At 42.8% G+C, this 22,500-nt stretch overlaps 1 protein-coding gene across 2 annotated transcripts in view; it reads left to right on the top strand.

Moving 5' to 3' along the window:
- The first annotated feature begins 244 nt into the window (after positions 1 to 244).
- NPTN (neuroplastin) overlaps positions 245 to 22,500 on the top strand; it is a 62,109-nt gene continuing 39,853 nt past the window's right edge. For both annotated transcript variants that reach the window (XM_056128808.1, XM_056128809.1), the window contains exon 1: positions 245 to 389. In XM_056128808.1, coding sequence (XP_055984783.1) covers positions 299 to 389 — 91 coding nt within the window. In that variant the 5' untranslated portion in view covers positions 245 to 298. The remainder of the gene's footprint in view (positions 390 to 22,500) is intronic.

A 22,500-nucleotide genomic window follows, 5' to 3' on the forward strand; every position in this document is an offset into this window, starting at 1 on the left:
GGCGGGCCTGGGCGCGGGGCCGCCTCTTCTCGCGAGCCTTGCCGCCGCCGCGCCGCTGCCGCCCACGGGCCCGGCGCCGAGGTCTCGCGAGGCTTGGGCGCTGCGGCGGCGGCAGCAGGAGGCGGAGGAGGACGGACGGGGAAGGACGGAGCCGAGCCGCGGCGGCCTCCCTCGCTCGCCCGCCCGCCCGCCCGCTCCCTCGCGCGCTCGCCCGCCCCCTCCCTCCCTCCCCTCCCTCCCCGGCCCCGGCTCCGGCCCCGGCCCAGGCCCAGTCGCCGCTCGGTGCCCCGCAGGGAGGATGTCGGGCTCGCCGCTCCCCGGCTCCCTGGCGCTGTCGCTGCTGCTCCTCGGGGGCTCCCTCCTGCCGGGGCCGGGCGCCGCTCAGAACGGTAAGCGGGGCGCCGTGCGGGGGCTGCGGGCCGCGGCGTGGGGGGCGTCGGCGGGCGCGGGCGGGGGCGGGCGGGCGGGCGGGGAGGGGGCGCGGGGTCGCCGGCGCCCCCGGGACCGGAGCCGCCGCCGCCGCCGCCGCCGCGGGGAGGGGGAGGGGGACGGGGACGGGGAGGGGGTCGCGGGCGCCGGCCCTCGGGGTCTGGGCTCCCCGGCCGGTGCTCGCAGCTGGCACCCTGGCGTCGGGGCCGGGGGTGGCGGGCTGCGCGGGAGGAGCGGGTGGGCGGAGAGCGGCGCGGGTGGGCTGACGGCCGCGGGGGATCCGGGATCCGGGATCTGGGATCCGGGATCTGGGATCTGGGAACGGCGGCGGCGGCCCGGGGGAGGGCGGGGTGCTGGGCCCCCGGGGGAGCGACGGGGAGCTGCTAAATAAGGAGAGGGAACGGGAGCGGGGATGCGGGGCCGGGCTCCAACCGGGGCGGGGGCTGGGGGGCCCGGGGGTCGCGGGCGGTGGGCGCGGGGGGAGGCGGAAAACCAGGGAAGGGCGTGCAAGGAGGCAGGAAGCCGGGGGTGGGCTGTCGTCGGGGCGCGCCGTGGGGGCTCGGGCTGGAGGAGGATGCTGTGCCGCTGCCGCTGCCGCTGCTGCTCGGGCCTCCGGGGCGCCGGGGACCCCCCACCCCGGGCAGGAAGCGGCCCCTCCGGGCGCCCCCGGGGCACGACCCGGCAGCGGGCGCGATTTCTGAGCCGCCCCCAAAGGAGCCCCGCGGAGGGGGTGTCCGGGCGCCCGCCGTGGAAGCCGCTGGACGCCTGGGTCCGGGGACGGTTAGAGCAGAGGGAGAAGTGGTGGGGGGTGGGTGGGGGGGATCACGGTGAGGGTGGGGTTCAAGACCCCCTCTCCTCCTCCGCCCTCCTCCTCCCGCCCCCCAAAAATAAAAGGATTCTGGATTTTGGCGAAGGCGGTTGCTCCAGTTCGGCTCTGGAATTGGCCCTTCGGAGATGAGACTGGGAGGGTTTGAACTGGTTTCTGCTCCCCTGAGCCTTTAAGAGGTTTAAACGTGTTTTTAGAGGAAAGAATTTGTGAGGAGGCCTCGCTGGAGAGTGAACTATAAAAAGTGCTTTTGCCAACCCTGCGGTGCTTTGTTGTTGTCGCACTGGGGCGATTTAAAAACCACGTTATGATGTTGTTGGTGGTGGTGGTGTTGTTGTTGGAACAGCTGAAATTTGACAGGTTTTCTTTTAAGGGAAAAAAAAAAAAGGCAGCGATACAGCTAATGGGGTTCATTGTACTAAGGGAAGTCCGGGCTTAAAATGTTGACGATTACCGTGAAAAAAAATATTTGAATAAAGGATTGAGAAGGCATCATCGGTTATAGATAAGCGTTGTACCAAATTAATCAAATCCTATGTTCACCTCGTGGCTTTGAATTATCACTGCAGGGGTCAGGAAGGAAATGATTTTCTCTCCGTACCATTGAATATGCAAAATATATTGGATTTTTTTCCTCCAGAGCAGTAGGCCTTTATGGAAGGCAGAGGATAGGTAGAAGTTATCCTGACTTATCGGTTTACAGTCTGTGTGAGAGCTGTGATTCAAAGGAAGCCTAATAACTAATTCAGTTACCCAGCTTATGCGAATTGAATGATTTTATTTTGATCTCTGTACTAGTATAGATTCTTTGAATGATTTATAATACCATGAAATTGTAGTTTCTTAGCAACCAAAGCAAGGTCTACGAAGTGTCACCTGGCAATATCTCGGTGATGAATGTTCTGACACAGGGTAGTCTAGCCTTTTCCTTGAATTGAGTGTGGATTCAGCCAGGTGACATGCCGGTCGAAAAGGAGCTGTTTATTGCTGACCCAAAAGAATACAAACTTAATTCAGGTAAGGAATGTCAGGTTTTTGAGTCTGAGTTAATATACTGTGGATGCCATTTTATAGCTTTCCATGAGAAGACTTAGGATTCAAGCTTTCAACTGCAGTAGTCCGACCTCCTGTCTCCTGTCACAGAGTTTGTATTTTCTTGCAGTGCATCAGGGATATGCATACCTTGCCTATCTAATGTTTGTATGCTATTGAAATGTTTGGTTGTCTAAATGTATGATATGAAAAACGGTCCAAACCCGAGTGTTTTCAAATTTGGGTATATAGAAGTTAAGATTAAATTTAGACCTTTTGAGGAAGATTTCAGTTTCATTGTTTCTAAAATGAAGAATTAAAACATTTTTTTGGTGTGTGTTTTTTGGGCCACCCCTGGCTGTATTCAGGGCATAATCTTGACTCTGTGCTCAGGGAGGACTCCCGGCAGGGTTCAGGGGACCAATATGTGGTACTGGGGATCAAACCTGGGTTGGCTTCATGCAATGCAAGTGTCCTACCCACTGTTCTGTCTCTCCAGTCCCTAACATAAAGAGTATTGATTGGATCCTAGTATACGAAACTGGGCTGTGACCCCATATAGGGACACAAAACTTTTAATAGCTTTGTTCTAAAACAAATTTATGATTTATTACCAGTAATATTTTATTTATCTGCTTTAAAATGTATATACCTGTATACCTGGGGTTGTGTAAAAATTCTTGAGCCCAAAACAATAGTGAATGGGGAATTTTTATGCAGCTCCAGTCTAGAAGAAACTGTCAAGGTCTCTTCCAGCTGTGACCAGTTACTAATTCAGAACTTTTGTTCAGATAGATTTGTTTCCCATCCAGATATTTAGATCTGTAGGCTCACAGTTTCAGGTAGCATACTCACCGGAGAGCTGTTTTTTGGGCCACACCCGGTGGAGCCCAGGACTTTCTCTTGGCGCTAAGCCCAGGGTTCACTCCTCGCTGTGCTGTGGGAACCTGTGTAGTTCTGGGGATCTCACCGTCGTGGACTGTGTACGGCAAGCACCCTAATCCCTGTACTATCTATCTGGCTTCATGATGAACGTCATTTAAACTGTTGATTTGTGTATATAGATCAATAAAATTTTGGGGCCACATCTAACACTGCTTAGGGTTCTCAGGGATCATTCCTGATGTTGCTCCAGGGATCATTTGTGGATGGATTTAGGGTTGGCTCCATGCAAGGCAAGCTCCTGACCTGTTCTTTTACTCTCTGGGCCTGTAGTTGTGTTTTTTTTTTTCTTTTTTGGGGGTCACACCCCAGCGGTGCTCAGGAGTCACTCCTGGCTCTGCACTCAAGAATCACTCTTGCCATCGCTCGGGGATTATATGGGATTACGGGGATTGAGCTCAGGTCAGCTTCGTGCAAGGCGAACTCCTACTTGCTGTACTATCGCTCTGACCCCAAGGTCCTGTAGTATTTTTGAAAGGAAGACATACCCTCAAAAGTAACTTTCTTGCCTAAAATTAGAAGTGAGTGAGTGGAAGCCAAGCATATGGTGATCAGAAGTCCAGATTTTGGATAAATCTAGTTGGCGTCCTGGCGCTAATATAGTTAAGTGACTTTGGACAAGGTGCTTAACACTTCTTAGCCTCTCCCCACCCTGCTATCAGTAAAATTGGAATTGATAATAATGCCAATTCCCCTAGAATTGTGAGGAGTAAATGTGAAGAGTAAATGACACAATGGGCGAAAACACTTAGTTTTATACTAAGGAATAAATGTTTCCTAAATGCAACACCTGTTACTATAGCATGTGTTACATGTTTATACGTAACAAGCTGCATTATTATGGCAGTACAGTGCTCCCTGTGTACTGAATAATTCCTCAATGAAGTGAACTAGGACTATTATCTTTTTAAAAAAAGAAGCATTATAGTTGCTGGTTTTTCTTTATGGATGTGTTGGACTCTTGGCTGGTAAAGCTGGTCCTGTCATCTTGAATAAAGTTAAATAGGCCATTTGAAGGTCCCCAGCTGGGAGATTTGAATGCTCGTGTAAGATCTTTCGGGAGAAATGACCAGCTGTGCCGTCCCTACAGTCGCAGATTCTGGTGGGGAAGTTCATGTTTCTGTTCTGTGGTGTGGGGGATTTTTTTTTTTTTGGGTCTTTTTGTTTTGAGGCCACCCATGGTGGTGCTCTCTGCTTAATCCTGGCACTGCACTCAGAAATCATTCCTGGTGGGGTGCTGGTGACTGAACCTGGGTCGGCTGCATCCAGGGCAAGCGCTTTGCTCTCTGTATTATTTCCCTGTCCCCGTGTGGGAGATTTAAAAAATATTTAAAAAATTTTTTTTATTGAGTCACTGTAGATTACAAAGTTACTGAAGATTGCTTTTCAGACATACACCAATCTCTTTATCAGTGTCCACTTCCATCTGCTAATGTACCTAGTTTCCCTCCTGATCCAGTGTTGGGAGAGTTTATGGTTTTCGTTTTCCTTTAGTGAACTTTTTACCTGGACTAGACATTGCGGCCTTGTCATTGCACTCCACTTTGTGGATAGGAGATATAGAGTTATGCCTGGCACACAGTGGGAGTGCTGAGATGTTAACTGATGAGCGGAGAGAAGTGTACAGAAGTCACATATTCATACTGAAGGCATAATTAGCACTGTTTAGGGAGAGAAATACGGAGCCTAATGAATTTTATTAGCTTAAATGGTTTTACTTGGGTTATACTAATATTTTGAACCTGTGCTTTCTAAAAGTACCAGTATTTTTGTTAGGTGATTGTTTTTCTCTTTATGTTAAGTGCTATTTGTGTCCAAGTTTCGGCAATATCCTCTTGAGCACATGTTATAGAGGTGCATTTACTATTGATTATGTATCCCAATTCTGTAATGAGCAACAGAACACACATTACTGTGGTAGTTGTGGCCCAAATGACATACCAGATGTTAACAATCTTCACATAACCAATTCAGAATTTTTTTTTAATGACCAGAAGAAATGATATGCCTCGAATAAGAATTTCCTAAGGTGATCATATAATTCTTAAGTCTCTCAGCTAACTGATCACAGTGTCACTACTGATAAAATGAAGCACCCCAGCATGAAACTTAGAATTGGTCAGAGGTTTGCTGGATGTTCCTGGATCAGCACCTGTTCAGGGCTCTTCATCTTTATTTTTCAAAGTTATAAGAATCCAAATCAGAAAGAAATACAGATAGATTCTTGTGTTGACAGACCTTAAAAGAGTTTAACCTGTGGCTATAACAAAGTTCAAACACAGTGAAAGAATACAAAAACCCTTAAATATAAATGTGCTTCAAATGTGCTTTGTTATAAATATTGAAGTTTACTACAAATTGGACAGTGCATAAGCTATACAGATCTTCACAAGAAATCAGACTATTTGGGTTGGAAAGAGCTATTTTACCAAAAAAAGGAATCATACAGTTTTGATGTGGAATAATATTTTTTTCTTTTTTCTGATTTTTGGTCGTACTCGGTGGTAATCAGGGCTTGCTCCTGGCTCTGCACTCCTCTCAGAGATTGCTTCTGGTGGACTCGGGACCATGCGGGTTGCCAGGGACTGAAGCTGTGTCTCCGTGTCAAGGCAGGACCCTTACCTGCTGTTCTATCTCTCCAGCCTTCATAATCCTAATTTTAGTTGGAAAGGTTTAGCTTTGGAATTGTGAGATCTCTTGGATAAAGTCAGCTCATGATAAACATATATATTATAGGTTTATATGTATATAAAACTTTTCACTGAATTTAAAGTGAAATCCTATGGTGATCCTCTGTAAACACGTTAAAGGTGTTATCATGAGTGATTGGACTGGGGAGATGACTCAAGTGCTCGAACATATGTCTAGCCTGTGTAAGGCTCTGTGTTCAATTCCTGGCACCACTGAGTGTAACCCTGGGATGGACCCACAGCCTGTAGGACCACCAGCTGAGCTTGCTGGGAGTGACCCCTGGCTTCCCCCCTCCCCTCCCCCCCCGTACTGCCAGGTGTGTCTCGTATTTTAAAAATTGCTTACATGAGTATAAGGTATATCTTTCAAGAGTTTATATTCAGTTTAGGAGGGGGCGTTCAAGATTTGGACCTAATTTCAGTTTAGTTTGTTAATTGAAATTGAAAGTAGGCCTAATATGTTTCTTTTGCTTTGCTTATACAAAATGTAAATGTTTCTGTTGCTTTGCTTATACAAAATATAAGTGTATTAACTTGAGTTAGAGGTTCCCAAGCATTATCAAGCTTGCTGCTTACTATTCAGAAGGAGAAAATAAAAACCACCCAGTGTCCTTTGGAAATCTTGAAGCAGGTTGTCCCCAATTGCCCCCAAGACTGCTGCACATCCCCCCCAATTCCATTGCCCCCAGTGGTATCACCCACTTCAGAAACACTGAGTCAAGCCTAATTAACTTGTGTTTCATTTTACCTGACTGCTCAGGACTTCTAATTGGTCTGTGGAAACGGGGTTTATTAAATATATAAATGATTTCCTTTAGGTCTGTGTTTATTTACATGTCGTTAAATTAGTGGGAGACATATTTAATGTCCCTTCGATATCTGCTAGGTTTTGTTTTGCGCCTCGTTTTTGTTGCAGCACAAAACAACACAGTCTAAAAGCAGATTGTGGGTCTGCTTTGAAGGAAACAACTTGTGTTAAAGTCCACCTGTTAAAAGAAATGATGTGGGGCTGGAAAGATAGCACAGTGGGTAGGGCGTTTGCCTTGCACGTGGCCAACCCGGGTTCGATTCCCAGTGTCCCATATGGTCCCCTGAGCACCACCAGGAGTAACTCCTGAGTGCAGAGCCAGGAGTAACCCCTGCACATTGCCAGGTGTGACCCAAAAAGCAAAAGCAAAAAAAAAAAAAGTAATGATGTTATTTTGCATTCCTGAAAACAACTTTGTGACACTTTAAGATTGGCCTTCTATCCAAATACTAATTACTGGAACCTTACGGTGTGCTTTATGGTGTTTTCCAAAATGTATCAATTTGGGTATGCTTTATTTCCTTTTGTTTCCTCTTGAGTTATATCATTATTATACCCAGATAGTACTTAAAATGGAATGACAGTGAAATAGAAAGTAGATGATGTGAAATCACTTGAAGGTGTCAGAGTTCTATATATTATGTAAGGTTCTATTATTAGAAAACCTTAAATTCCAAATTGAACTGGTAGTGTTAATCATAACCACATGTATACTCACATGCTGAAAGTGATTAAATACAGAATACAAGATAAAATTTCAAGTAATTAAAATACTAAAGCACAAGTCCCAAGGCCAGCTATATGTTTTTTGAAAGGGTAAGTGTAGGCCTGCATATATAAATTGTTATAAATTGTTACGTCATTGAATTGTCTTTACTTTCTGATGGTGGTGGATTAGATTCTAAATTCTCTTCAAGTTCTAAAATTATGCATTTCTATTGAATTTGTAGCTTATGTACTGCCTGTAAGGGGTAAATAAACCAGGGAGAGAATATTCTGTGTTTTACAGGTTTTAGAAACTTAGTCTTGGAAATGAGAATCAACTTTGAGCTATGCTTGACTTTGAAGTTCAATGCCACGTTCTTCAGCAGCACTTACGGCTAAGTCTGGGTGTTTGGTATTCAGAGATCTCCTGCTAAATTTGCTGAGAAACCTGCCATTGTAAGTTAACAGTTGAGAGATGGAAATCAGTGAGTTTTCAGGGGTAGTGTTGGTTGAAAAGTATTTAAATTGAGAAGAGACAGTGAAATGTTTAATTAACCATATTTGTGTTATCCTTTGGGGTTTATTTTCTGTTTATGACTTAGTTTCTCTTGTCCTGTATTTTTGATTAAGACTTCTAAGCCTGGGTATCACAGTTAAATGAAGTAACCCATGTTACCTGAATTAAATCAGTATGGTTTCCTAGAGTGATAGATACTCAGAAACTGTTCCAGGTCGCAGTTTATCAAACAAACCGTAAAACCCCCACAACTCAGAAAGACCCAACATTCCTGGGTTTTTGGGCCACACCCAGTGATTCTCAGTTACTTCTGACTCTGTGTTCAGGAATTATTCCTGATATTGCATGGGGGACCATAGAAGGTGCTGGGGATTGAACGTGGGTTAGCCTTACATGTAGAAGACAAGCACGTTACCTGCTGTACTGTCTGGCCACCAGAAAAAAAAAACATTTTAAACAATGTTGGTGACTTAGATAAATTTTTTTTATGACCGCATATGCAAATATAGCTATAATATTTTGTGAGCAACAGATAATTTGTACACTAATATTTAAGGGAAACCTCTGGTGACCTTCTAAGTTGACTTAATTAGTAAACTGTGAGTCTTTTTTTTTTTTTTCAGTTTTGATCATTTGGGGAGGAGAAAAAAAAAATCACTCAGTGGGTGATGGCACTACCAGGGCTGCACCTGGTGGTGTGCAGAAGGTCCTGTGGTGCCAGGGTTTGAACCAGTGCCTGTGCTTGCCAATGCCAAGTGTGCACTCCAGCCCTGTGTTATCTTTCCTGCCCTCCAAAACCTTTTTTGACTATGGGGAGGGTTTTGTTCTTTTGTTTTTGGTGTCAAGGACCCAACCCAAAGTCTCACACGTATCAAGGAGAGGCTACATCCTTCGACGAAGTGTTGTGTCTGTTGACCTGTTATATGCCTTTTTGATCTGAAATAATTTATTTTTGTAAATTCAACCAGGATTTTCATGAGACATATTTATGTGCAATAACACATACTGCTCCAAGTGATTATTACTAATCATGTAGCATTGTTGAATTAATACATAACCATTACTTGTATAACAATCTTTTTTGTTTGCTTTTTTTGACCATACCTGGTGGTGTTGAGGTGGGGGGAAGGATTTATATGGGTCACTGCTAGTAGTGCTTTGGTGAGCATGCAGTGTTGAGATTGGAACTGGGCCTCCCTGGAAAGCATACTTCATGTGGCTTTTAGCCTGTTGAGCTATTGCTCTGGCCCTAATAATTGATTTTTCTTTTCTGTTTGAATTACGGGAAAAATCAGAATCTGCAGCAATTTGGATATCATAATCGGAGCTAAGTTTTCCAGAATGTTGAGTTGCTCTTTAAGTTAGAGTTTATGTACGATAGTCCCTAGCCCCTGCTTTTGAGTTATTAGTTGAGTATAGGTCTGGGAGCAATACTACTTTTTGAGTTTATGCTGAGCTCTTGTCTGAGACATTTCTGCTGAGTACAGATTGACTTGAATGTTGGCCAAGGGAAGGAGGGAGGGGGAAGCAGAACCAACATTGAAGAAGTATTTGCCCTTCATATTTAAGAACCTAGAGTATGGAGCAAGATAATTTTCTCATTTCGAGTTCCTTCCTCTTGGATGAAAAAGAGCAACAAGATGTCCTTTGTTGGCAACTTGCTATGAAATATTGTCCAGTCAAAAAATGAAGGGATATATTTAATTTAGAATTTTTTTAAACATGCTTTTGGCAGTTTAGGTACTTACAGTGCAATTGGAGAAAAATGGCATAACTGCAACATCAAATTTTATTTGTTAGTGAAAATCCCAAATTATTCATTAAGGAAAATGAAATAAACCACTTTCATGCAAACCAGAAAACTATTCCCTGGAAAAGAGCAACTGTAAAGAGGTTTTAAACAATTCGCAATGAACTGTCAGTGAATTAATTTTAAATAACAGTGACGATATATCAGTAGAATGTGCATTTAACAAAAAACTGCTGTTTTTCCCCCCTGCAAGATCGAATTCCAAATACTTGAGAATATTTTGTAACTACATTCAGTAAAAGACACAGATAATCCTACATTAATGGTAGCATGAGATTTAGGAGAAAAGCCTGATGGAGCTAAATATAGGAAAAGGGAGCACGGAGGGATGTGATTATCTATTAATACCTTCAAGGTAGCAGGGCAAATGAAGTGAGGGAATTGAGCAGTCTCCGAAGATGGATGGGCTGTGGCCGAGAGCAGTGGCCTCGAGCACGAGAAGCGTGTCTCAATATAAGGAAGATGATTTTAATGAAAATAGCAAAAGAATAGTTGTTTGCACTTACTCATCTGTCAGAGCCGTCTTAAGTAGGCCAGAGTGCTGTTGAGAGGGGCCTGGTAAAACAAAAGAAGGAGGGATCTGTCTGAACTACAGCTATGGCTTGTTTAGGTCCTGAGTAGGAGAAAAGAACCTTTGTTGAAACTGGGGAAAATGAAATGGGATTTCCAGAATTTGTTTCCAGTCAATAAGTAAGTTTGTTTTTAAGAAATATGGATTTAAGAAAATGCAGGTTAATTTTGGAACCCATTACTTCAGTTTCTTAGAACTTGCCTGTTCTGCTTAAAATGAGATTCTGTTTCTTCTATCCTTCATACACTCCTTTTTTGGTTTGTTTCAAAACCCTAGTTCTCAAACCCCTAAATTATGAAAGTTTTTCAGTTTATCCCTGAATATTTGTATCTTGAGCTTATTCAACTGGTTGAAACCTAGTGAAAGTTTAACTTTTTGCCCTTCCTTAGGCTTTCCCTTTTTATCTGGTTACCTTCTGTTACCTTTTGCTTGACATAATAATTTTTTTCATTTGTTTGCAAAAACTTACAGTTATTTTTGGGAAGGAGGTGAGCAGAGGGCCTCAGGCTTTTTTTTATTGAAGCGATTCCCCTCTCCTTACCTAAAATATTTTAAAATTTAGGGCACTATTGCCTGAGGGTATATGATAAATGAGGGTGTATGATAAGCTTATTTCAGGGGCTGTTGGTTGAAGGATTGTCCTTTTCCACATTTGTGCCCGGGGGCTCGGAATATATTTGCATTCTTGGCTCTCCAGAAGGAAAAGGTGTGATTGGTCACACCCTTTCCTCTTGGTAGGTTTAGAATCAATTATTTTTACTTTCTAAATTACTGCCACCTGATTCAGAGACAGAACGTGAATTTCTTTGTGTTGAGCTGAGGATGTTATTTCTTCATGTCCTCTCTTTTCCCTTTTTTTTTTGGATCATGCCAAGGGGCTCCTTTAGGCAGTTCTTTGGGGACCATGTGGTACTGGGGACCCAGCATGGGACTTCTGCATGCAATGGCATGTGCTCAGCCATTGAGTTCTCTGTGAACTCACAGTTAAAGTTCAATTCTGAGAAAAATCTTTATTAAAAGGCCTCTGTTTGCCAGAAGTGTGCCATTTTATGTCAGTAAAGGTGCCCTTTTAATGTAGGGCAGTGTATGGTAACAGAATTGAATAATAGATGCAGTTATAATAGGGTGAATTGTATTATATAATCTCATAGTTACACACAGAAGCACATCTAACCATTTAAAATTAATTTAAGGCATCGTTAGGAAGTGCTAAGTTGAACGGAATTTTTGTGTGCGTGGTGTTGGGAATCAAACCCAGGGCCTCACACATGCAAGGCAAACACTGTGTGCCTTCCCCAACCTGCCCACAATCTTTTAATGCAAAAACAAAAGTTTGCATGGTTCAAATTTGATGTGTAAATTCACCTGGAGATATTATACAGGATAAGTAAAGTAATACCTGTAACTGTTGTACATACAATATGTAAATAAAAGCTGCTGAATAGGTCATATTGTGAGGCAGCATTAGTTGAATTTGACGGTAGCTCTGAATTTATATTTCAGTCCCTCCAAAAATTAATATTTGATCTGTGTAGTATTAGATTAATATTGTTTGAAAAGTGTTCTGTAGAATATTGTACTTTGAACAGCTTCTATTTTAAAGTGTCATGTCTGTGTAGCTTTGAATTATAGGTTTACTTTTATTTTATTTTATTTTTTTTTCTTTTTGGGTCACACCGGCGATGCTCAGGGGTTACTCCTGGCTCATACACTCAGGAATCACTCCTGGCGGTGCTCGGGGAACCATATGGGATGCTGGGAATCGAACCTGTATCGGCCATGTTGGCTGCTTGCAAAGCAAACGCCCTACCCGCGGTGCTATCGCTCCAGCCTGATAGGTTTACTTTTAGAAAGTTAAAATCAACTTTTGTTCATAGGAAAATAAAGAGGAAAAATAAAGCACTAAAGGGCCAGATTATGTCAAGAATGGTTTTTCTGATTAGTGATGAGTATATTATGAATGAGCATCTTATTTTTTGGGGGGGGGGCATACTTAGTGTTCAGGGACAAGTACTAGCTTGGTGGTTGGGGGTCGCCCTAGCAGTGGTTAGGGGAAAAATTTGGTGCCATGGACCCAACCTGGGCCTCCTTGCATGCAAAGCATGTGCTCCGTGGCATTGAGCGCTCACTCTGATCCCCAGAATGATCATTTTGGAGTGGTTAACAGACTAATCTTTTTTTCAATGAATTATACCCCTTTGCACTAGAAGGCTGGTAATGAATTCCTGTAATCTTTAAAGTGTGCCTGTAAGTCGGTTTGCATCTCAAGTTAAATATAGCTAGGATTTGGGCAGTTTGGTGCTGTTGAGATGAGCTCAGAGCTCACCGTTGTGAACACATTGCCTTAACTGTAACATCTTTAAAAGATTATTTACATAGAAACTACCCTGTTCACCCTCACCTCTGTCCTCACTGTCCGGAGTACAGGAGGAAAAGTCAGGTATTTGTCTTGTGTCTTGTTTCCGTAAAATTCACTGACGTGAAGTTCATAGACGTATTAACCTACCCACAAAATTATGAAGATGAGAAAAGATAAAGCACCATACAGTGCCTTAAATGAATAAAAAGGAGAAACTAAGGGAAATAGCTAAAAATAGTTGAATCTGATTGCTCTGTCATGGCTGCAGGAAGACAGCGTGGTCGCCTGCATAAGTAGACTACCCAGGCTGTGACAACTTGGAATGCAGTGATCAAGTTGTGCTGGAATGGTGACTCAAATATTCACAGGGAGTGTTGCTATTGATAGTGATTTTCTGTAAGGTGAACAACTCTTGGTAAAGTTCCAAGTGAAACAAAGTACAGTCTCTACTCCCTTTACACAGTAATTGCATTCCTGGAAAATGGGGTGATGATTAAAACCATGAAAGAATACTTTGAACTATGGTTAAGAGTTAGATTGTAGGCTCCAAACAAGTTTTTAGTCCTGTGGCATCGTTGGAAGGTTATGTAAGAGGAGGGACATCTTCTTGTATGCGTGTAAGACTTCTCCTGTTTTGTAAAATATTGATCCCTTGTCATGGCCCCCTACAGGCTAGCAGTACCATCTTGATGTGTTAGACAAAAATACATTCACAAGATTTCAAAATGCCCCATAATAGGTAGAGCAGCCGTTTGAAAAGTTATCTACTTCCTTCGGGTACTTGCAAGTATCCTGTGATACAGGGTGGTAGAACCTAGTTTGGAGGACACAGTTCACTGCTCAGCCACACCTCTGCGAGCAGTGGAGGGCAAGAGGGCATCTCCTTACTACTTTTTATTCTCTTTGTTCACAGTAGTAAAGGAGTATGTGTAAGTGTACGTATTAAGGGAGTCTGTGAACGTGGACATCAAAATATTGTGGATAAAAACAAGTGAAAGCTGGACCACGTTCGTTACTGCTCCTGGCTTGGTATTCGGGGGTGAGCTCCTGGAGATGCTGAGGGTGAATCTTGCCCGCACACAGACGAAGCTTGTGGCACTGCTCTAACCTTTTTTCTGGGGCGGAAGGATGATGCACCCAACTGTGCTCTGGCAGTGCTCGGGAGACTATATGGGGTGCTGGGGATTGAACCTAGGTTGGCTGCATGTAAGGTGAATACCCTGTGTTCTCAGAAATTAACATGTTTTAGATGACATTTTAATTAAATGTGAAATCTTGAATATGGAGGATACTAGTCACTTTTTTTTTTAAACAATAAGTTAAGTGGTTGGGAAAGGGGTTAATACGCACGTACCAGCCAGTTAAGGTATTTAGAGTCTGATCATTTGAAACTCTTTGAACGGGATGCTTGTAAATCTAAATATGCTGATTCCATGGTATTTCAGTAGGTCAAAAGCCTTTAGGCTTTCAGATTAGCTTCCCGCCTTATGTAGCAGTTGATAGTAATATTTATTTTTGAAATAATGATGGAGCAGGTGATTTTGCTAGTACTATAATGCTTTATTGTACCTTTAAAATTAGATTATGACATAAAGGTGAGAGGTTTTCATAGTTGTTGCTCATGTTAGAATTACCGTAACTTGATTCTAAAATGCTGATGTATAATTCCAGAGAATGTTTTAAAAATTTCATGTTTTCTTTGTTTTTATAAAATGCTTTAGAGGCATACACTTACAGGTTTTTTCATTTTATTTTATGTATTGATTTTTAATATTTTCATCTTTTTTTCTAATACCAGTGTACATTTCCATCCCCAGTTTCCCTCCCATCCCCACTCCCTGCCTGCCTCTGTGGCACGTGCTTCTTTTTCTCTCTCTCCTTCTTTGCCTCCCTCCCTCCCCTTCTTTTCAGGTATTCCAAATCTTCTTGGTTTAGCCTAAGACATACTACTTACTGTGTATCTTGTTTCCTTTTATATATATTACTGCAGAAGGTTTTTCCTTTCTTCTTTAATTGTTGTGGGATCACTTCTGGTCTTGCTGGGTTGAAGGTAAGGCTTGTCGTGCCAGAAATTGAGCCCACAGCCTCACACATGCTTGTTTGTTTCTTTTACTCTCTAGTAATGATGTAAGTCATTTAAATGGTTAAAGTAATACAAGATTTTTTCCTCCTTATATTATTGCTTTATTCCTATGTTCCCATCCTCTTAATTCTGTTCTTCCGTTTTTCTCCAAAGTGTGATTTTGAGTTCTTTTAATGAGCCCCATCATTTGGTTATGTATTTATTCCTTTTGTGTGATATATATATATTTTTTTTTTCACTTTTCAGGTTTTTTTTTCCCAACTTTAGTTTTTTTTCCTTATCCATACCTACTTGGTCTTGTCATTTCTGGTATCTTAGTTGTTTCTAGATAAATATTTGGTGTTTTAAAATTCTTTATTCTATGTTATTTGAATCCTTTCGAGGAGAGTCTGACAAATTGTTATTATTGTAAATATACAAAAATTTAAAATGCTGATACTAAAAATTTCGTTCATGTTTAATTTGGTGGCTGCACTGGCAGTACTCAGGACTTACTCCTGGCCCTGTGCTCAGGGATCACTCCTGACAGCTTAGGGAACCAGATGGGAATTGAACCCAGGTCACACTTGGAAGGCAAGTGCCTTCCTCTGTACTCTCTCTCTGACCTCATCATTAATTTTTGCAGATGGCTTGTTTACATATTGCGACTTCTGGATATTTTTGCTTTTTCCTAGTAGTTGTTTAATTTTCTTTATACGATGGAACTCTTTCTTTTCACTTTTCTCAAATTTTTAAGTGCTGCGGATTGTTACTGTTCATGTTTCTCAGAAATGGCTGTAGTCTTTGAGACCTAGTGATAAAGGAAAGTAATTCCTTATGCAACTGAGGACATCACCATAGACTGAATTCCAGGCAGGCAGCTGGTAATGCATGTTGATTGTGAACTATGAGGTACTTTTTGTGGGCTGGTACAGTTCATCGCTCCCCTGCAAGGCTACCACTTACTGTGGAGTGAGTATGAAGCTCTCTGAAATGTCTACCCATGGAGCAGATAATTAGCTACCCAGTGACAGGTAGATATTAAAATCCATTTATGGGTTGGGGGTGATGCTAGGGGTAATCAGGTATTACAGTTGTAGGTTGAAAGGGCAAACTTCGATGAGTACTAAAGAAAAAAAATCCCACTCTAGTATACAGACTAGTAGTTCTTGCTGTGTTCAACAGTGTTGAACTGTAGTGAAAATTGCTCAGAAATTACAGCAAAATTCTGCCAGCTGACTGGCATTTGTCTTTAACAAGTCTATGTATTATAGCAGCCCTTTAAAGTCAGACTGGGAAAGAATTTGAGTGGAAGGTGTTTTTAGCAGTGTCTTCCAGTGTCATTTTACCATTCTGTAACACTATCCCTTTGACACTGAAAGAGCCGAAGAATTGTATCAAGTCTTCAACTCTCAAAATACACCATTGGAAAAACCTGACTGGCCCAGTAGTAGCAGGTGAGCCAGAGGTAAACAGATACATAAGCTTGAGCCATCTCAACCTAAAATTTAATGAGGATTTTACCAGGTTGAATTTTCTAAGATGAGATGTGTAACTCTCCTTGCCCCCAATGCTGCCAGACTGCATGAGCCTCTCCTTCCCTCTTAGAGGATGGTTAGCAGTATTTGACATGGCATTATTTCATTTAAATTTTTGAAAGGCAGGCAAGTTACTGCAGTTACTGGGCTGGGTCACATCTGTTGATGGTTTGGGGCTACTCTCTGATCTGTCGGGGGTCATTCCTGACAGTGCCCAGGGGACCATGCAGTGCTGGAGATTAAACCTTGACCTCTTGCATGCAATGCCATCGCTTAGCCCTTTGAGCTGTTTTTCCAGTACTGTTGCTGGATTTTTTAAGATAAGCAAAGACCTTCTTTAAAGGATAGTTTCATATAATACCAAGGTATTAAAAGTTAAAATATTAAAGTTTTCCCTTTAACCTTTCTATCTCCCTAGAAGAAAGTATTGTCAGTAATTTGCTATATTACTTGTATTTATTTCATGTATTTTGTTTATGGGCCATCCACGATGATACTCAGGGTTACTCCCAGTGGTACTTCGGGGATGATGATGTGCTGGGGACCAACCTTGGCTTCATCATAGAAAGCATGCTCTCTAGGCATACACTGTACAGACTAGTGCCTTAGTGATAGTTACAGTCTGCCTATGTATTTATGACCTTCCTTTTTTGAACATTACAATTGGAGTGACATTTTTATTTAGGTGTACAGAGCCTCTAGAACACATCCATTGTAACTGTCGTTGAAGGGAATTACTTTGCTAATAATTGGAATTCATGATACTGTAAAGATCCCACTGAGAGAGCCACTCTCATTCCAAATGGGAAAAGCTGCATTGAATGCAGAAGAACAACATAGTACTGTCTTTTTATTCTTGGACATACTTTTTCAGGAATCTTGAATGTTGACTTATTTATTATTATGATAATGGATTAGATGAGGATTGGGTTGGAAAGATAGCTCAGTGGACATAGCACATGCTTTGCATTCAGGAGGCTGGGGTTTGACCCTGGTACCACATGGTCCTCTTGGCACTGGACCAGGTGTAGCTCCTGAGAATTGCTAGACATGGCATTCAACAAAAATAATTTCTCTTTCTGTCTGTCTTTTCTGTCTGTCTCTCTCTTTCCCTCTCCCCCTTACCTTCTCCCTCTTTGTCTCTTCCCCACCCTTGATCTTTGGGGCCATACCCTGCAGTGCACAGGGCTTGCTTCTGACAGTGGACTGCGGGATCAGATATCACTCCTGGTGGAGATTGGGGGAGCAAATGGGGTGCCAGGAATTTGAGGGATGTTTTTTCTTCGATTTCCCTTAGTCATATTTGTATGAAAGAGGTCTGTAGCTGCTCTGCAGAGGTGACTATTAAAATGTGTACAAATCGGGAAAAAATATGTATCCATGAAATCAGACCAAAAAAAGAATAATATGGTCCTTTTAGGACAGAATTTTTAAGAAGTACAGAATAATAATCCTGTGCAAAATGGGTTCAGTAAAATGATTTTTCATTGCAAGAGTTGTCAGCCTCTGTGAAAAAGAACTCCTGGTCTTTTGCCCTACGTTTTGAAATCCAAGAACATTCATGTGAGAAAGGTGGGCAGTGCTAAGTGAACTGAGTCAGAAAAGACAACAACCAGATGATCTATGCTGGATATAAAGAAACTAAGAAAGGGATTAGGCAGTACCCAGTGGAAACTAATCCTGAGATATTGCCAGTGAATGGGGAGACTACAGAGAAGGGCCCTTGGGACAAAGGTGGAGGGATCTTGATGCTGGAATGATGATGTGCTGTAGGAGCACTGTATGTGTACAGTGATACTGCCGATACGAATGCAAACTGATTCCGTGATAAAAAGACTTGGGAGGAGAAATACTTCAAACGAGATGGGTAAAGAAGAAACCTCTTAAGTTCTTCTTGGAAGAAAACTGATGGGAAGAAAATCTAGGCGCATGTCATTGTAGTAACCACATTGAAGATCTGCAGATAAGAACTAGAAATGGGGGGCTGGAGCAATAGCACAGCGGGTAGGGCGTTTGCCTTGCACGCGGCCGACCCGGGTTCGATTCCTGGCATCCCATATGGTCCCCTGAGCACCGCCAGGAGTAATTCCTGAGTGCATGAACCAAGAGTAACCCCTATGCATCGTGGGGTTGCACAAAAGCAAAAAAAAAAAAAAAAGAACTAGAGATGGCCTGGAGAGATAGAACAGGGGGATAAAGGTGTCTGTCTTAATGCAACTGAACAATTCCAACCCCAGCACCACATGGCTCCTGGAGCCTTACTAGGTACAGCCCTGGGGGCTCCCAGCACTGCCAGACTTGAACAGCATCACACACTCAGGTCTTCACATTGACCCAGCCCACATCGGGCCAGCTGGGTTGAGAATCCTCCCAAGCACTACTTGGGAGGTCTCTCCTCTCTTAACACTTAAATTGCAGTAATCCCAGAGTCGGTCCTCCCACCTTCTGATGCCAGAGACTGAATTAAGTGCCTTCTGCATGAAGAGCATACATTCTGCCACTGAGCCATTTCTCAGGTCCTGCCAAATGTTTCTTTCAGTGGGTGGGAGTTTCTGCCACATTTAGTCTTTGGGTGATACTTCAGGGACCAAGTGGTGCGGGGAATTGAACCAGCATCAGAGCAAGCTCCTTCGTCCCAGTACACGTTCTGACCCCGCCAGATACTTTTTTTTTTGGCCACACCTGGTGGTGCTCAGAGCTCACACCTGTCTCCACGCTTAAGTAGGACTCCTAGCAGACTTGTGGGACCACAGTGAGTGCCGGGGATCAAACCCAGGCCAGCTATTGCTCCAGCCCCTACCAGATACTGAAGCTAAGGGATTCCTGCATTTCTGTGTCGATTACTTAGATAATTGGGCACGGATGTATAGTGATCAGTACTTACTAGATAGCATTGAAGATAAATAGGAGAACATATAGTATATGAATTTTTTAATATGAAATGTTTTTAATGTTTTATATATTGGGGGCTGGAGCGATAGCACAGCAGGTAGGGCCTTGCACGCAGCCAACATGGCCAACCCGAGTTCGATTCCTCCTCCCCTCTCGGAGAGCCTGGAAAGCCCGGAAAGCTACTGAGAGTATCTTTCCCGCATGGCAGAGCCTGGCAAGCTACGCATGACGTATTCGATATGCCAAACACAGTAAGAACAAAGTCTCACGATGGAGACATTACTGGGCCCCCTCGAGCAAATGGTGAACAACGGGAGGAGAGTGATATATATGAATGTATATATTGGATTGTCTTTGGTTGAAATTTTCCGCGGTAAATAGGGCTTTGTTACCTGTAAAGGTGCAGTTACAGTGTCATGTTGCTAGCCTTGGAATCATACTTGCTTCCATAGTCCTGTGAATGAATCCTGCCTCTGTATCCGTGGAATGGCAATAACAACCTTAAGGAGGTTTTTTTTGGGGGGGGGGGGAGGGGAGGGAATCACACCCAGCTGTGCTCAGGGCTTACTCCTGACTCTGCACTCAGGGATCATTCCTGGTAGTTTGATAATGGGGTGCCGGGGATCAAACCCATGTCAGCCGCGAGCAAAAACAACCAAAAAGTTGTATTAAATGTATTAAAACAGCTCAATATAATAATGTACGTGTTCATATATAGTGTTCACAATGATATGACGTAAGTTAAAATCCAAAGCTTCAGTTTCTTTAGGGGTACAACCAGATTGGAATAGATGATTTCGAAGGTCCCTTTCAGCTCTCATATTTTGTAAGCTATTATAGTCTGTTACTTGAAATATTCTTATTATTATTCTATAAATTCACGATGTTTAAGGCAATGTTGCTTGTGAACTGGGGTATAGTTTATAAGATCATATATTATTGGTAAACCAAGATATATTTCTAATTTTGCATGTCCCACAATATCCTGCTGCACACATTATGGCCAATAATGTTGAGACATGTGATTCTTTTCCTTTGAAAGGAGTGTCTTTGGTAGTTGGGCCACACCCAGCAATACTCAGGGGTCTGCTCCTGGCTCTACACTTAGGAATTACTCCTGGGGTTGCTCAGGGATCACTCCTGAGCGGCTTTGGGGGACTAACGGGGTGTCAGGAATCCCAGGTTGGTTGTGTGCAAGGCAAGGGCCTGGTTCTTGTATCTCTCGTTACTCCTAATCTGCTATTTTATGTATTTTTAGTCTTTGGACCACACTTGGCTGTAGGACTTAGTCCTGGCTCTGAGCTCAGGGCTCACTCCTGATGGAGCTTGGGGGACCATATGGAGTTTTTTGGTACTGTCTCTCTAACCTCAAAGGAAGTTTTGGAAAAGTATTGCTCAGAGTTATTCCTGGTAAAACTCCGCAAATCACAAATACACCATAGCGTGAATTGGTAATCTCTTAGTCTGGAAGTATATTTTGTGACAGTTCCACTTCAGTTGCTTGATCTCACACAGCACAGCCTCCAAGTCCCCTGTAACTGGGGTAACCATAATTCTAGTTTGTGGTTATTGCCCATTAAAACAGTGATGATTTCCCATTAAAATCATTAATAAAATCCCATTCACTCATAAAAAGTGTCCTTGTTTACATGATAAATCATGTGGCTACCTTACCCATTACTGTGATTCCTGCTCCTGCTGTTTCATGTGATGAAGGCGTAGGAAATTTCCTCTTACATTGGGTAACATGTGTTTCACCAAATTGGATGGTTTCTGTTCAGTGGATTCAAAATAGCATTAATCAAGTTAGCTAGTGAAGTTGGGTGATTTCAGGGCTTGAGATATTTGTAGGTTAGAAAGAGCCCTCTTGTTTTCTGTCTTGGCATAAGAAACACAAGACAGGTAGGTATTACTAGCAGTTGTCTGGTTCAGACTTGTTCTTGTTGTAGAAGGTCGTTTTAGTTAGGTGCACTTGATAGGGGTGAAGCAAGTCTCTGTGTTAATCACACAGAGATTAGATTAAATACTAGATTTCAGTTAGTATATTTATGTCTTTTAATTGTGTGTGTGTGTGTGTGTGTGTGTGTGTGTGTGTGTTTTAGATTCTCCACAAAATTAAGCACAAGGGGCAGAATTCCCATCTGTGTTTTCCACTCCAGCACATACGCATTTGCCCCCAGTGGCGTCCCTTTAATCCCTGGCAGCCACTGAGACTTTTTTACTGTTTCCATAGTTTTTGTGTTTTCCAGAATGTCGCGGAGTTGGAATCTTTTGGTTTTTAATCTATTCCGATAGATTTTTTTTTTACTTTAATTGTGTACATTTAGATTTCTCTCATGTCTTTTCATGACTCTCATAGCTCATTTCTTTCTAGCACTGTCCTCCCATTGTCCATCGATTTGCTTGAGCAGGCCAAGTAACATCTCCATTGTGAGACTTGTTACTGTGTTTGGCATATGGAATACGGCACGGGGAGCTTGACAGGCTTTGCTATGCGGGTGAGATACTCTCGGTAGCCTGACGGGCTCTCCGAGAGGGGTGGAAGACTCAAACCCGGGTTGCCTGGGTCGGCCAAGTGCAAGGCAAATGCCCTACCTGCTATGCTATCACTCCAGCCCTTTTTAGCATTGAGTAAAATTTCCTTGTCAGTTGAAGTGACATTGAATTCTTACTAGATTTAAGGAAATTAGTCATTAAAAAATCAACTTATATCTACTATGTTAAGTTCTGTCCTTCACCGTACATATGTCTACTTTTTCCAAAGTACTGTCACTGTCACTGTCCTCCCGTTGTTCATCTATTTGCTCGAGCGGGCCCAGTAACGTCTCCATTGGAGACCTTGTTGTTACTGTGTTTGGCATATTGAATACGTCACGAGGAGCTTGCCAGGCTCTGCCGTGCGGGCGAGATACTCTCGGCAGCTTGCCGGGCTCTCCGAGAGGGGCGGAGGAATCGAACTTGGGTCGGCCATGTTGGCTGCATGCAAGGCAAATGCCCTACCGCTGTGCTATTGCTCCAGACTTTGTATATATGGTAGTATATTTAATTTTAAGAAGTTGTTCTTGATAATCGTTCTAAATACACACACACACACACACACACACACACACTCTGCTAATACTTTTAGAGCTTGTGGCATGGAGTGAACAATAAAGACATCAGAAGACTCTAAATTTTCTGATGCAGATCAATAAACTATTTACGTGCTGTTACAAAAGGTATTGTCCAGATATAGGGAGGGAATTAATTCCTACTGTGCATTTTATGCTAGTAAAAAGGCATTGCAGTTCAGCGGTGAATCATTTGGAAAGAGTTTGTA

The sequence above is a fragment of the Sorex fumeus genome, unplaced genomic scaffold, assembly GCF_029834395.1.
Source record: "Sorex fumeus unplaced genomic scaffold, SorFum_2.1 ptg000067l, whole genome shotgun sequence".
NCBI classification, from domain to species: Eukaryota; Metazoa; Chordata; class Mammalia; order Eulipotyphla; family Soricidae; genus Sorex; species Sorex fumeus.